Genomic DNA, 12031 nt, shown 5'->3' on the forward strand with positions numbered 1-12031 from the left:
ACTGATGTGCTCAGATGAAATTTATGTCATTTAGGGCTTTTAATCCACCTTTTGAGGCAAATAATCTAAATACAATGATTGTTTCTTAAGGAATGTGTTGACCTCAGTAAAACTGCATTTTTTGTTGTTGTGTAGATCTATATTTGGGAAGCTGCTTTTGTATAACTCCAGTCAGCTGTGACTAAGAATACTGAATATTAAGTCCCTTATCTTCCTGAAGTTACCATTCATGATAATATGTTAGGAAAGTTACATTATTAAATAAATGCTTCAACTTATCCAAGGACACTTCCAAAATATATCAGGTTTCCTTTCTACAAATGGGCTGCAGAAACAAGCTATGATGAGACTTTGCAACAGAAAGTCTTTACATGAAGGTATGTAAATAACTTTCAAAAAAACTGATAAGGATGAGTGTGGGGAAAGCAATGCAGTGCTCCTAAAAATAAATAAAGGCATCTCTACTTACTTGTCCATGTTCAGTCATGCCATAGCTTTATTTTCTACAAACCAGAAAAGGAAGAATGACCAGTTTCTTGGGTAAAAGCTGACTGCTTTATATGTCAACTTACAATTTGGTTCCAGATTCTCATCTTAGGAGACATCTACCCACATCTGCCTAACAGTGAACACAATAATGGTTACAGTATAAACTCCATATAAACATCATCAGATTATTACTGATTAAACTTCATAGGTTCTACTACATAGTTCAACTACACTGATTAAAATTCATAGGTGTTCCTGTCCAATAAACCCAATATATAAAATTGAATCAGAGGAAAAGAAATCATTAGTTACATTAATTCCTTTGTAATACTTTTTCCTTTAAATAGTATATTCCTTTAAAGTATTTAAAACAATGATTTATGAAAAATCTACTCAAAACCACTTCCACTCCAGAAAGTAATATAATAATAGGCAGCATTTATTGACCCCTTATCGTACAACAGACCATGTACAATGTTTGCTCAACGTTATAAAAACATCATAGAATTTAATCTTTATAATCCAGTGTAGTAGGTTTCATACCCATTTTTTACATATTGAAAATTTGAGACTTTGAGAGAGTAAATGACTTGTCTTAGGTCATACAGGGCTCCTCACGTGGCTCAGTGGTAAAGAATGCACCTGCCAAAGCAGGAGACCCAGGTTTGATCTCTGAGTCGAGAATATCCCCTGGAGGAGAAAATGGCAACCCACTCCAATAATCTTGCCTGGAGAATTCCATGGACAGAAGAGCCTGGTGAGACACAGTTCACGGGGTCACAAAGAGTCAAGACATAGCGTGTGCAACCAAGCACACACGCACACTAAGTTCATACAGATGGTAAACAGCCAAGGGTTTGGCTGTTTGTACCCAAACAGGGTACAAACTCAGACTTTAAAGCTAACGCTTTTAAATAGATTCTCTTTATACAAACATATAAATTCCAAAAATATTAAAAACTGAATCATAACACACTAAACTCCAGGATATCACACAATCACACCTATTGCTCACGCCTTGGCAAAAATCATTCAAACAGATATAACATATCTGATGCTATTAAAATGCTGCACTCAATGTCAGCAAATTTGGAAAACTGAGCAACGGCCACATGACTGAAAAAGGTCAATCCTCATCCCAATTCCCAAGAAGGGCAGTACTAAAGAATGTTCAAACCATTGGACAATTACACTTATTTCCTATGCTAATAAGGTTATGCTCAAAATCCTCCAAGCTAGGCTTCAGCATTATGTGAACTGAGAACTTTCAGATGTTCAAGCTGGGTTTAGAAAAGGCGTAGGAGCCAGAGATCAAACTGCCAACATTCGCTGGATCATACAGAAAGCAAGAGAATTCCAGAAAAACATCTACCTCTGTTTTACTGACTACACTAAAGCCTTTGACTGTGTGGATCACAACAAACTGTGGAAAACTCTTTAAAGAGATGGGAATACCAGACCATCTTACCTGTCTCCTGAGAAACCTGTATGAGGGTCAAGAAGAAACAGTTAAAACCCTGTATGGAACAACTAACTGGTTCAGGATTGAGAACGGCTGTTTATTGTCATCCTATTTATTTAACTTAAATGCAGAGTACATTATGCAAAATGCTGGGCTGGATGAAGCGCAAACAAGCTGGAATCAAGACTGCCGGGAGAAATATCAACCTCAGATATGCAGATGATACCACTCTAATGGCAGAAAGCAAAAAGGAACTAAAGAGTCTCTTGATGAGGGTGAAGGAGGAGAGTGAAAAAGTCAGCTTAAAACTGAGCAGTCAAAAAACTAAGATCATGTCATCCAGTCCCATCATGTTATGGTAAATAGAAGGGGAAAAGGTAGAAACTGCAATAGATTTTCTCTTCTTGGGCTATAAAATCGCTGTGGATGGTGACTGCAGCCATGAAATTAGAAGATGATTGCTTCTTGGCAGGAAAGCTATGACAAACCCAGAAAAGCAAAGGCATCACTTTGCAGACAAAAGTGCATATAGTCAAGGCTATGATCTTTCCAGTAGTCATGTACGGATGTGAAAGCTGGACAATAAAGAAGGCAGAGCAACAAAGAGTTGATGCTTTCGAATTGTGGTGGTCGAGAAGACTCTTGAGAGTCCCCTGGAAAACAAAGAGATCAAACCAGTCAATCTTAAAGGAAATCAATCCTGAACATTCTTTGGAAGGACTAATGCTAAAGCTGAAGCTTCAATACTTTGGCCACCTGATGCAGACAGCTGATTCATTGGAAAAGACCCTGAAAATGGGAAAGACTGAAGGCAAAAGAAGAGGGCAACAGAGAATGAGATGGTTGGATGGTATACCGATTCACTGGACATGAACTTGGACAAACTCCGGGAAATGGAGTCGGACATGACTTGGCGACTGAACATATCTGTATACAGATATACAGATATATCTGTATACAGATATACATGCATAGGGTCAAAGGGGCTTCCCTGGTGACTCAGTGGTAAAGAATCCTCCTGCCAATGCAGGAGGCACACGTTTGATCCCTGATCTGAGAAGATCCCACATGCTGTAGGGCAACCAAGCCCCAGAGACACAACTATTAAGCCTGTGCTCTAGAGCCTAGGAGCCGCAACTACCGAGCGCATGTGCGGAGACTGCTGAAGCCCATGCCCTAAAGTCCGTGCTCCATAGCAAGAGAAGCCACTGCAATGAGAAGCCCACATCGCAACTAGAGAGTAGCCCCTGCTGGCCGCAACTAGAGAAAAGCCCATGCAGCAACAGAGACTCAGCACAGCCAAAAATGAAATAAAGTGTGTATAAAATAAAGAATATTTATATGTGATAGTATTTAATTAATAAACAAATAAATATAGGGTCAGGTCACAAAGGCTGTTTTGTGTTTACTATAATAGTAGTTAGAAACAAAGAAATGTAAGAACACTGGCAATAAACTGAATATCTAATCTCCAACTCACAGCAACCTGGGGGATTTATTTAGAGAGAATCACACAATCTCCATGCTGGAAGTATCCTTAAGAGTTGAGACAATGGAGGTACAGAGAGACAATTTACCCTCAGGCACACAGATACACATGTATATCTGTACATAAAATACTTACGCACGTGTTTCCTAGTTAAGAAATTATTCCTTTCTATAAAACCCTAAAGATGTCATCTTAATGTTTTCATTCTCTCCTTACTCAAATTAACTTCAAAATTAGAACATTAAAATATATAGATGATCTGGCTCAAAAATTAAGATGACAAAAAAAGGATAACATATTCCAACAGAGAACTGTAGCTAACTAACATTATTACAATTGTTAATTTTTAAGGAACTGTAAATCTCTTCTCTTTTTCTTCACCCCACCCATCTGAACAAAGCAAAAAAGACAAAAAATAACAAACCTGGCTCTTTGATGGTAATTGCAATTCAGAATAAAAGCAGTTGGCAATGACTTTCCCTGGAGGGAAGCATAAATAGAGGTATTCTACATTTAAAAGCCTGCCCTAATCTAGAAATTTTACTGCTTTCTTTTTGCCTGTCCCTCCTGTCACATAAATTCTCATTCTGCATACAGTAAAACAAACTCAAAGCCACTCAGAATAGCCATACCTATGGCATATTCTTACTATTGAAAATTACAAGTAAGAAACTGAGACTGCCTTTCTATTTTTTACTTTTAAATGATTGTGAAATTATATCTGCCTGCATCCTTCAGTTGATCAGAAAGTCTCACTCACCAGCAAATATCATAACAGGTGGTACATTTGATAATATAAAATTGGGCAGGCATTTGATATATTGCCTATCTTCACCTCCTTGTTATTAGATATGACTTGTGTCTTAGCACCAAAGTAATGCATAAAATCAATATACTATTTACTTTTAGTGTTCTATTTCCTTTTTTAGTTTTTACTAGAAATTCCTGGGATCAAGGGCAAAAATGACAGAAGACACAGCCAATACCTGTTTTATAATTGACTAAATCCCTGTTTACCATGTTTTATTAATAGGTGACTTTTAATTCATAGAAACTTAAAAGACAGCAAAATGGATTAAATTAACTATATTTCCACCTGATTACAACTGTCAAATATATGGCTTAATAAAGACAACAAAATATCATAAAATCAAATTAGAGGAAATACGATTAGGGAATAAAGAGATTACTTACCTATACCTTTAAATCACATGCCTGCTAAATACTTATTTGACATGTGCTGAAAATAACTAGCCAGCAATGCCACTCTTTTAACAGAAATCGTCTTCAAGAGCTAATGCAAATCTGTTTTGGATTTATTACATTTAAATACATATATTTTTTAAAGTTATATAATTAAGCAACATGAATCAAGCACACATAGTTCAATACTACCACCTACTGTTAGTGGCTATTATTAAGTTAAAAATCTTTTTATCAAATGGGTCCAAGTGCATTAAGATATATAAACCACCAGTTGGAAAAAAAAAAACAAATCAGTTGGATGCCTTCATTTTTCTGAGGCGATTTTTGGGTAGGGGTCTGATTTAAGAATTTATGAATTCTGGGATATTAAATAGGAAAACAGTGTAAAAGCAACTATGCACAGCAGCTAAATTTGGTCAGTTTAAGGGCATTCTTTCTTCTTCCTCCCTCCCTTGGATTTTCCTAGTATAACGGAATATTTTATTTTGGACATCTAAAAATACCCTTGCAAAACCACAGTACTAGTTAGATTACTGAAATTTTTAATTTAGTTTCCAATCTGTCACCAGTTGAGAAACAGTAATCTAAGAGTTAGGAATAAAAAAAGTACTCATTAATCTGCAAGAAAAATGATACCAAAATTTGAAAAGATACAACTCTGAAGATGAAAATAGAAGGATTTTTTAAATTGAGATTAAAAAACAACACCAACAGCTAAAAACTGACAAATGGCCTAGAACATGAAGACATGACTTTAAAAGTGTGGATACTTCTAACAGAAATATTGCTTTAATGAATGAAAATCTTCAATGTAGAAACAGATTACATCTTATAACGTAGGACTTAAATATCAACAATACATTTTGTACAGTTTCTGCCAAGTTAAAAAAATTTAATGACTTAAGCATAATTTCCAGTACCTAGCTGTTTATCTTAGGTATACTGTAGCAAGATACAAACATACGTTTAAGTAATGAGTGAACACAATATAAGTACATGACACAATGTACTGTGCTTCAAAAGGACCTATGATTGTAAAATAAAGAAATATCAATAACACTACTCAAAAAAGAACAGATTGTCTGAATGAGCCTAAAAAAAGCACACTTCTAATTTTGATTTTATATAGTAGTGTTCAGTAATAGGTAACTGCTTTCAAACCAATCTCTAAAGTGTTAAAAACAAAATTCCTTACTTTCACTAGTTCTCCTCCCATTGCAAGTCCTTTCAAATAGAGTGAAACAAATGACTCTCACCCACTGGAAAATATATATAACATTTTCCACATGTACCAACTTGGAAAATACGGTTATTTACTATGCAGAATGTTCTTTAGATTAGAAGATAAAACCTTAAGGGAAAAAAGGGTCACTACTGCAGTTTTAACTAAACTGTGTGACTGAGCCTACAAACTTTAACAAATACTGGGGCGGCTATTTCAGAAGAAACGACCAAGGTCAGCTTTTAATAACAAATTAGATTCACCGGATCTGGAATAAAATGAACCTTAGTAATTGATTTTAACTCCTTTTTCTTACAGAGGAGGTAAATGACCAAACCAGAGAAATGAAAAGAGATGACCAAAGCTATAGTCAGTTGGTTGACAAAAATCAAGATTAACTAAAAAAAATCAAGATTAACCAAATCAAGTGTTAACTCCCAACACAGTTAAGTTCTTTCTGCCACAAAACAGTTTATGATTTTTCTTATTTTGGACAAAATGAAGCAGGTAAAGAAATATTACAACCTAATCAAACAAACTTCAGTATTATAGATATATCAGAGCAGCAGCGATGTATAATGAAAAAAAAAAGAATAATGCCCAGTGTTTCAAAATACCCAAACTGGAACTTATCACTTCCTAACTATGTGAGTCTTAACTTCTCCAGGCACTGATTAAACTAACTGTAAAATAGTATGAGAATGTCAGTGAATGTTACTAATATATTTTTCTTAGGTTATACTTTTTAATAAATCCAAATAAGATAGAATTTTCCTCCAATAGTACTACATTCTTATAATGGAGCTAACTAAGTACGACAAAGTGGAGAGGCTTAACTGAAAAAAATCTAAACTTGGATTCAAGGGCTAGCCTGACACGTGTCTGTCATTAATGTCACTATGTTAAGATAGTACTAGTTACAGTACTTAAAATGAAGGACAGCTATATTCTCTCAATAGCAAAAGCAAAATAAAACATGCTGGATAGAGAACTTTAGAAAAGCTCTTTCTCACATTTTATGAGCTTTTATACTATGTAATGCTAAAAACAGACCAGAATGATAGAGTGGAGTTAAAAAAAAAAAATGCAGATTGGAATCTTGGCTTCCCAATGTACTAGCTGTGCAACTTGAATACTTGTCAGGCCCTAGCTTTCCTCAAAATAGAATTGTGAAAATTAGAAGTAACAGAGGTAAAAACATCTATCTCAGTGCACCTGACATACAGGACACATTGAATAATCAGTTTTAAATTTGAAAGGAAATTATCCAAAGTTGCCACAAAACAAAGTGTACTACAAGTAACATACAAGTATTTGAGCTTCAATTAAAAGACTAAAACAATTTAGTACACATTATTTTAACTTATAAGGGTTATTACTGTGTAGATCTAATGCCAAAGTGATACAACAAAAAACAATTTTCACATCTGCGTATCTTTTTTAAACCCTTTTATCCAACAGTCATCTACTTGGCTATTTCACAGGATGCTATATAGCTGCCTAATAGGTACTCTTCTCCCCTGATTTAACTTAAAAAAATATTTTGTTTTGTTTTTTACCGTTCTGAGAGTGAGATTTAAAGGGTGCGGCTGGCACTTACAACATCCAAAAGCATAATACACAAGAATATTCCCTATAAAAAGACTTTAAATAATTAAACAAAAAAGTTTTAGTTATCCCCCGCCAAAAAGTGGCCAAGCAAAAGAAAATAATCTTTCACTTGTTGTATTAACCATAACTAACTTGAAATTCATTGTTAAATATTTGCTATAGAAATTTCCTATACTCAGAAAAATCCTCAAAGCTAACTACTTACAATTATAAAATTATCAGTCTTTTAAAAACCTTCTGAGATTATGAGGATTTAAAAAATGTGATGTAAATTTTAGATATGAGAAGCCTGCTTCTCTTATCTACATCTTTTATCCATTGAAAGTAAACATTTAAAATGTTTTCAATGAATTAGCAATAAGTGTATTATTTCATGAGAGACCAAAGTTGATTGTTTTATTACTTGTAAATTAGGTCATTAAGGGGTACATGATTTAAAAATACTCAGATAAGGAAACTCATTAACAGGTATCATTTGCGCTCCCTTCTCATTTGTATTCCAGCATGAACCCTTCCATGGGCTCTTGAAGAGTCAGATACTGACCTGGAGACTGAACAACAACAAAAACTAACACTCCACATCTTAGTAAGAGTAGCTTTTTGTTTACAAATAAACATTTTAATCACAAACACTGTAGAAGGAGGGGTGTTCCCTCTCTCATTCTTATGGTTCTTCTCAGACATTTTCAGAAAACTTTGGTTCCCAGTTAATACCAATCAACACAAACAGATATGCTTAATAAGGCAATACATTTTCTTACTATTTTAGAACCACCAGTACAGACAAACTACAAATTAAAACATAAGTATAAAAACAGGATATAGTGATACAATTTTAAAGCACAAACTACAAAAGCACAAACTACAAATTCCCAACAATTACTCACATAACCTACCTAAAAGTGAATAGCAAAATGATAAAGAGCTGACTGCAATGGCGAAAGGCTATCCTCCACTCAATTCTCCAGTATTTGGGTTTCCCTTTGAAGATTTCTGTTAACTGTTAAATGTCTATTCGGTAATTCTAAGGACAGTCTGGACTTTTACAGTAGTACTGAATATGAAACCATCATAAATTAAGCTTTATGGGTCTCTCTACATCAGGGCAACATAAAGTCCTATTAAAGTAAACACAAACATAACCTACTGTAATAGTATCTTCCCATGACTAACTCTAAAGAGACCAATTCCTTGATTTTCTCCACTCCTGGCGCTGCAGTAACGTTATAGCTCTGAATTTAAACTCTCCCCAAACACCTCCTGTCTTGACCTTTGTGGGTAAATTAAAATATTTTCTCCATAAGCATAAAAAGAAATCAAGGAAAAGATCAAACTGAAGACCCTTAGGTAACGATTTCATCCTCTACGCTTAGTTGGCAAGTTTCCTGAAACTTTTGTCTGTTTTACAATTTCATCCTCCAAATGAAAAATGAAGAAAAACATCAAGTGAGATGTACACTGAAGGTGGGTGATTCCAGGTCAGCCTGATTCTCTGTCAAAAAAGGCCAGGTAACATTTACACTTCTTGCTGTTGTTTCTTTCTCTTTCTTGTCCACTCAACAAACCTCCCCGTATATTACTATACTACAGTAATTCACCTGTGGTTAACAATACTTCACTTCCCAAAGGAATCATTTCCCAACACTGCCTACTCCCTAAAGATGCTTTCAGATGTTTTCTTTCTTCATCCACTCCAAAATTTCGCTACTAAAACCTCTCTCATCGGAGGAAAAGTTCTCAGACACAAAGGGACTTGAAAGGATTTTCTTAAGTCTCTCAGACCTTCGTCCCAATCTCAAAGCCTGTACACATCTAAGAGTTCCCAGAAACAATGAGCTACAGAAGTACAGACCACACGGGAAAGAAGAGGAAGTACTAGAACAATACCCAGACCACACAGCACCGAAAACCCGTGGACGTTTCTATCATCTCAGTCTACCACCCCTACTCCCCTAGTTTAACCAAAGTGTCTCAAACTCAAGAGAAAAAGTCCCGGACCCATAATTTCCCCTTCGCTTCAAGAATAAAGTGGCAGAAAGAAAAGAAACGAGGTCCCTCCGGTCGATCGCAGCTGTGATGCTTTTTCTGCCGGGTGAAGGGAGGCAAGCCAAGGGTTGTGTGAAGAATGGAAAGCTGAGTGATACTGGGGGGAGGGGGAATTAGGGCGCCAGAGCTAATCCCCGGCCAGGGCCCGAGAGTGGAAGACGCAGGAAGCGACCAGCCGGGAGGACAAGGGAAGCCGGGCTGCACCAAGCTTTTGGGTGGCGAGAAACGGGAGAGGTGTGTGGCAGCCCCAGAGGCCAGTGGGTGACGGCGCCAGGCGAGAGAGGAGATTCGGTGCGGAGCGAATTTTCCGGGGCATGAGAGAGGAAATAGTCTTTTTCACGGGACCCTAGCCCCCGCCCCCCCTTCCCCTTCCCCGCCCCCGCCCCAAGCGCACACCTCAAACCTGCTCTTGGTCACTCCGTTCACGTCCCTCCTCATGGGGCCGGCGGGTGCGGCCGGGGCCGGGTGCTGCGGCGTGCAAAGACTGGGGGCCCCGGGCAGGCCCCGGAGTTCCGGTACTGAGAGGAGTTAGAGGAGCAGCGGGATGGGGCCGTCGGCGGGGAGGAGAGACCTCTCGACTCCAGCCGGGCCTCCTCCTCCTCCCGCGGTAGTGGCGACGACTGCTCGTCGCTAGCTCTTCTCTCTTCTCAGCCTCAACTTCAACCCAAAACAAAAACACTCCCCACCTGCCAGCAACGCCGCTCCTCATTGGGCAGAGCCGCCCGGGCCTCGGAACAGCGTGGGGAGGGGGAGGAGGAGGAGCGCGCAGCGGCGCAGGACCACCCCTCCCCCACCCCCGGGTACAGCCCGCGGCCGTCAGCCCCAGAACTACGGGAGCGCGGCGGCGGTGGCGGCGGCGCGAGCCCGCTCTCACCTCCAAGGCAGACAAGCCCACCGCGAGGAGAGGCAGGGAAGTGCCTATATGTCTGTGTGTATTTGTCTATGGGAGGGGCTGTGGGGCGGGTGCGAGTGCGCGCGTGCTCGCCGACCCACGGTGAGAGAGAAGAAAGCAGGACAACTGCACACAGCACCCGAGCCCCCTCCTCTCCCCTCCGCGACAGGCAGCACGCACCAACCCACCAAGCACTTGAGCTGTCTGTCTTGTCCTCCCAGCCCCTTAAGTGTTGTCGCTTCCCAGTAGCCCGTGTTGGCACACATGTCCTTCCCAGCCACCCAGCTTCCCTTCCCCTATCACTCACTGTCGCCTTGAACCCAAAGTGCAGCAGGCGGTCCCTGCTCGGAGCCATTTTCCTCCTTTCTGGTAGTCTCTAGATTGGGGCAGTGCTGCTGCTGCTTTCGCCGCTGCCGCTGTTGCCGCCGCTGCTGCCGCCTCCCCCGCCTCCGTGGATTGCATTACCGGGTGTTGCAGTGAGGCTTGGGGGGCCGCTGCGGGGCGTGGATCTCCCTGTGCATGAATCAGGGGGGACAGTTGCGCTGCCGTCTGCTCTGAGGACGAGCGGCGAGGCCGCACCTCGTGCCTTGTGGTCAGGGGGTGCAGTGCAGAAGCTGGGCGACCATTTCTTTTGCTGGGGGATGGGCGCGCTTTGGTGGAGGTGGGGGCGGGTGAGACCGAAGGGCCTTGACTTCCCCCGCCCCTCTGCCGCCCGACCGCCGCTGGCACCCAATGGGCTCTAGCGCTTACCCGCCCTCCAATCAGCGCTCTGGTTGGTGAGAGCCTGATCCTGACGCCACTTTGGCGGGAGAAACAAGCGTGTCTGAACGAGTAGGCGGGGCGGGGAGGTGGGGAGCTTGCCCAATGGTTAACATTCTCTCTTTCAAAAGAAGCTGGATTGTGTCATAGTATATGTCACAGTATACTTTAGCAATTCCAGGTCTCGAAACTTATGATCTGATTTCTTTGAAATAAGGAATTTGTTTACCTTTAGAGCGGAAAATCACAGAATTATATCCCAAAGATAAAATATTAGAAACTGTATCACAAATTCTAGCAGTCCTGGCTGGACCACTTCTAATTGTATTCCAAAGTAGATGATTTTGTTTTCCTAGCATTTTTCATTTGCACTTTTCAGTGACTGGCTTATTATGAATGTCTGATTTAAGAGATGAACTTAAAGAGTAACAAGTGCAGAGATCTTTTAAACGGGCACATTTTACCTGAAAGGCTTATCCTTCAAGTACTTTTTAAAATTACTTAAAAAAACAAAACAAAACAAAACAAAACCTTAGGACTTCCTAAGAAAGGAAGCCAGCTTCAGAAACTTATTCTCGGGCCCACACACCCGGGTCTAGATGTTACAGCCTCCTCCTGTTCCAGACACTGTTAATGTTCCTGCTTCACGTCAGTCAAATAGAAACAACCTTTTAGTTGCATCTCATCTCAGAGCAGTTTTCTCCCAGCAAGAACTACTGATGAATTTGGTGACAGAGGCCTGCAAAAGATAGTACAAGTGGCTTGAGCAAAATAAAGATGAAAACTTCCACAGGTTTTTCTCTAATTTCAATTATCCTTTCCAGTTAACCCATTATCAAGTACTACTCAGGAGAC

General features: G+C 39.7%; 1 protein-coding gene across 3 annotated transcripts in view; it reads right to left on the reverse strand.

Moving 5' to 3' along the window:
- The window catches only part of FBXL20 (F-box and leucine rich repeat protein 20), a 96593-nt gene extending 85495 nt beyond the window's left edge, over window positions 1–11098 (reverse strand). For 2 of the 3 annotated variants that reach the window (XR_002315331.2, XM_020901769.2), the window contains exon 1: window positions 10725–11098. Coding sequence is in view for 2 of the 3 variants with exons in the window: in XM_020901769.2 (XP_020757428.1) it covers window positions 10725–10772 (48 nt within the window). In the remaining variant the exon portion in view is untranslated. Of the gene's footprint in view, window positions 1–9921; window positions 10200–10724 lie in introns of those variants that run through there. The other variant, XM_020901770.2, reaches the window with a different exon arrangement.
- Between the last annotated feature and the right edge of the window lie 933 nt (window positions 11099–12031).

The sequence above is a fragment of the Odocoileus virginianus genome, chromosome 17 (genome assembly GCF_023699985.2).
Source record: "Odocoileus virginianus isolate 20LAN1187 ecotype Illinois chromosome 17, Ovbor_1.2, whole genome shotgun sequence".
In the NCBI taxonomy this organism is placed as follows: Eukaryota; Metazoa; Chordata; class Mammalia; order Artiodactyla; family Cervidae; genus Odocoileus; species Odocoileus virginianus.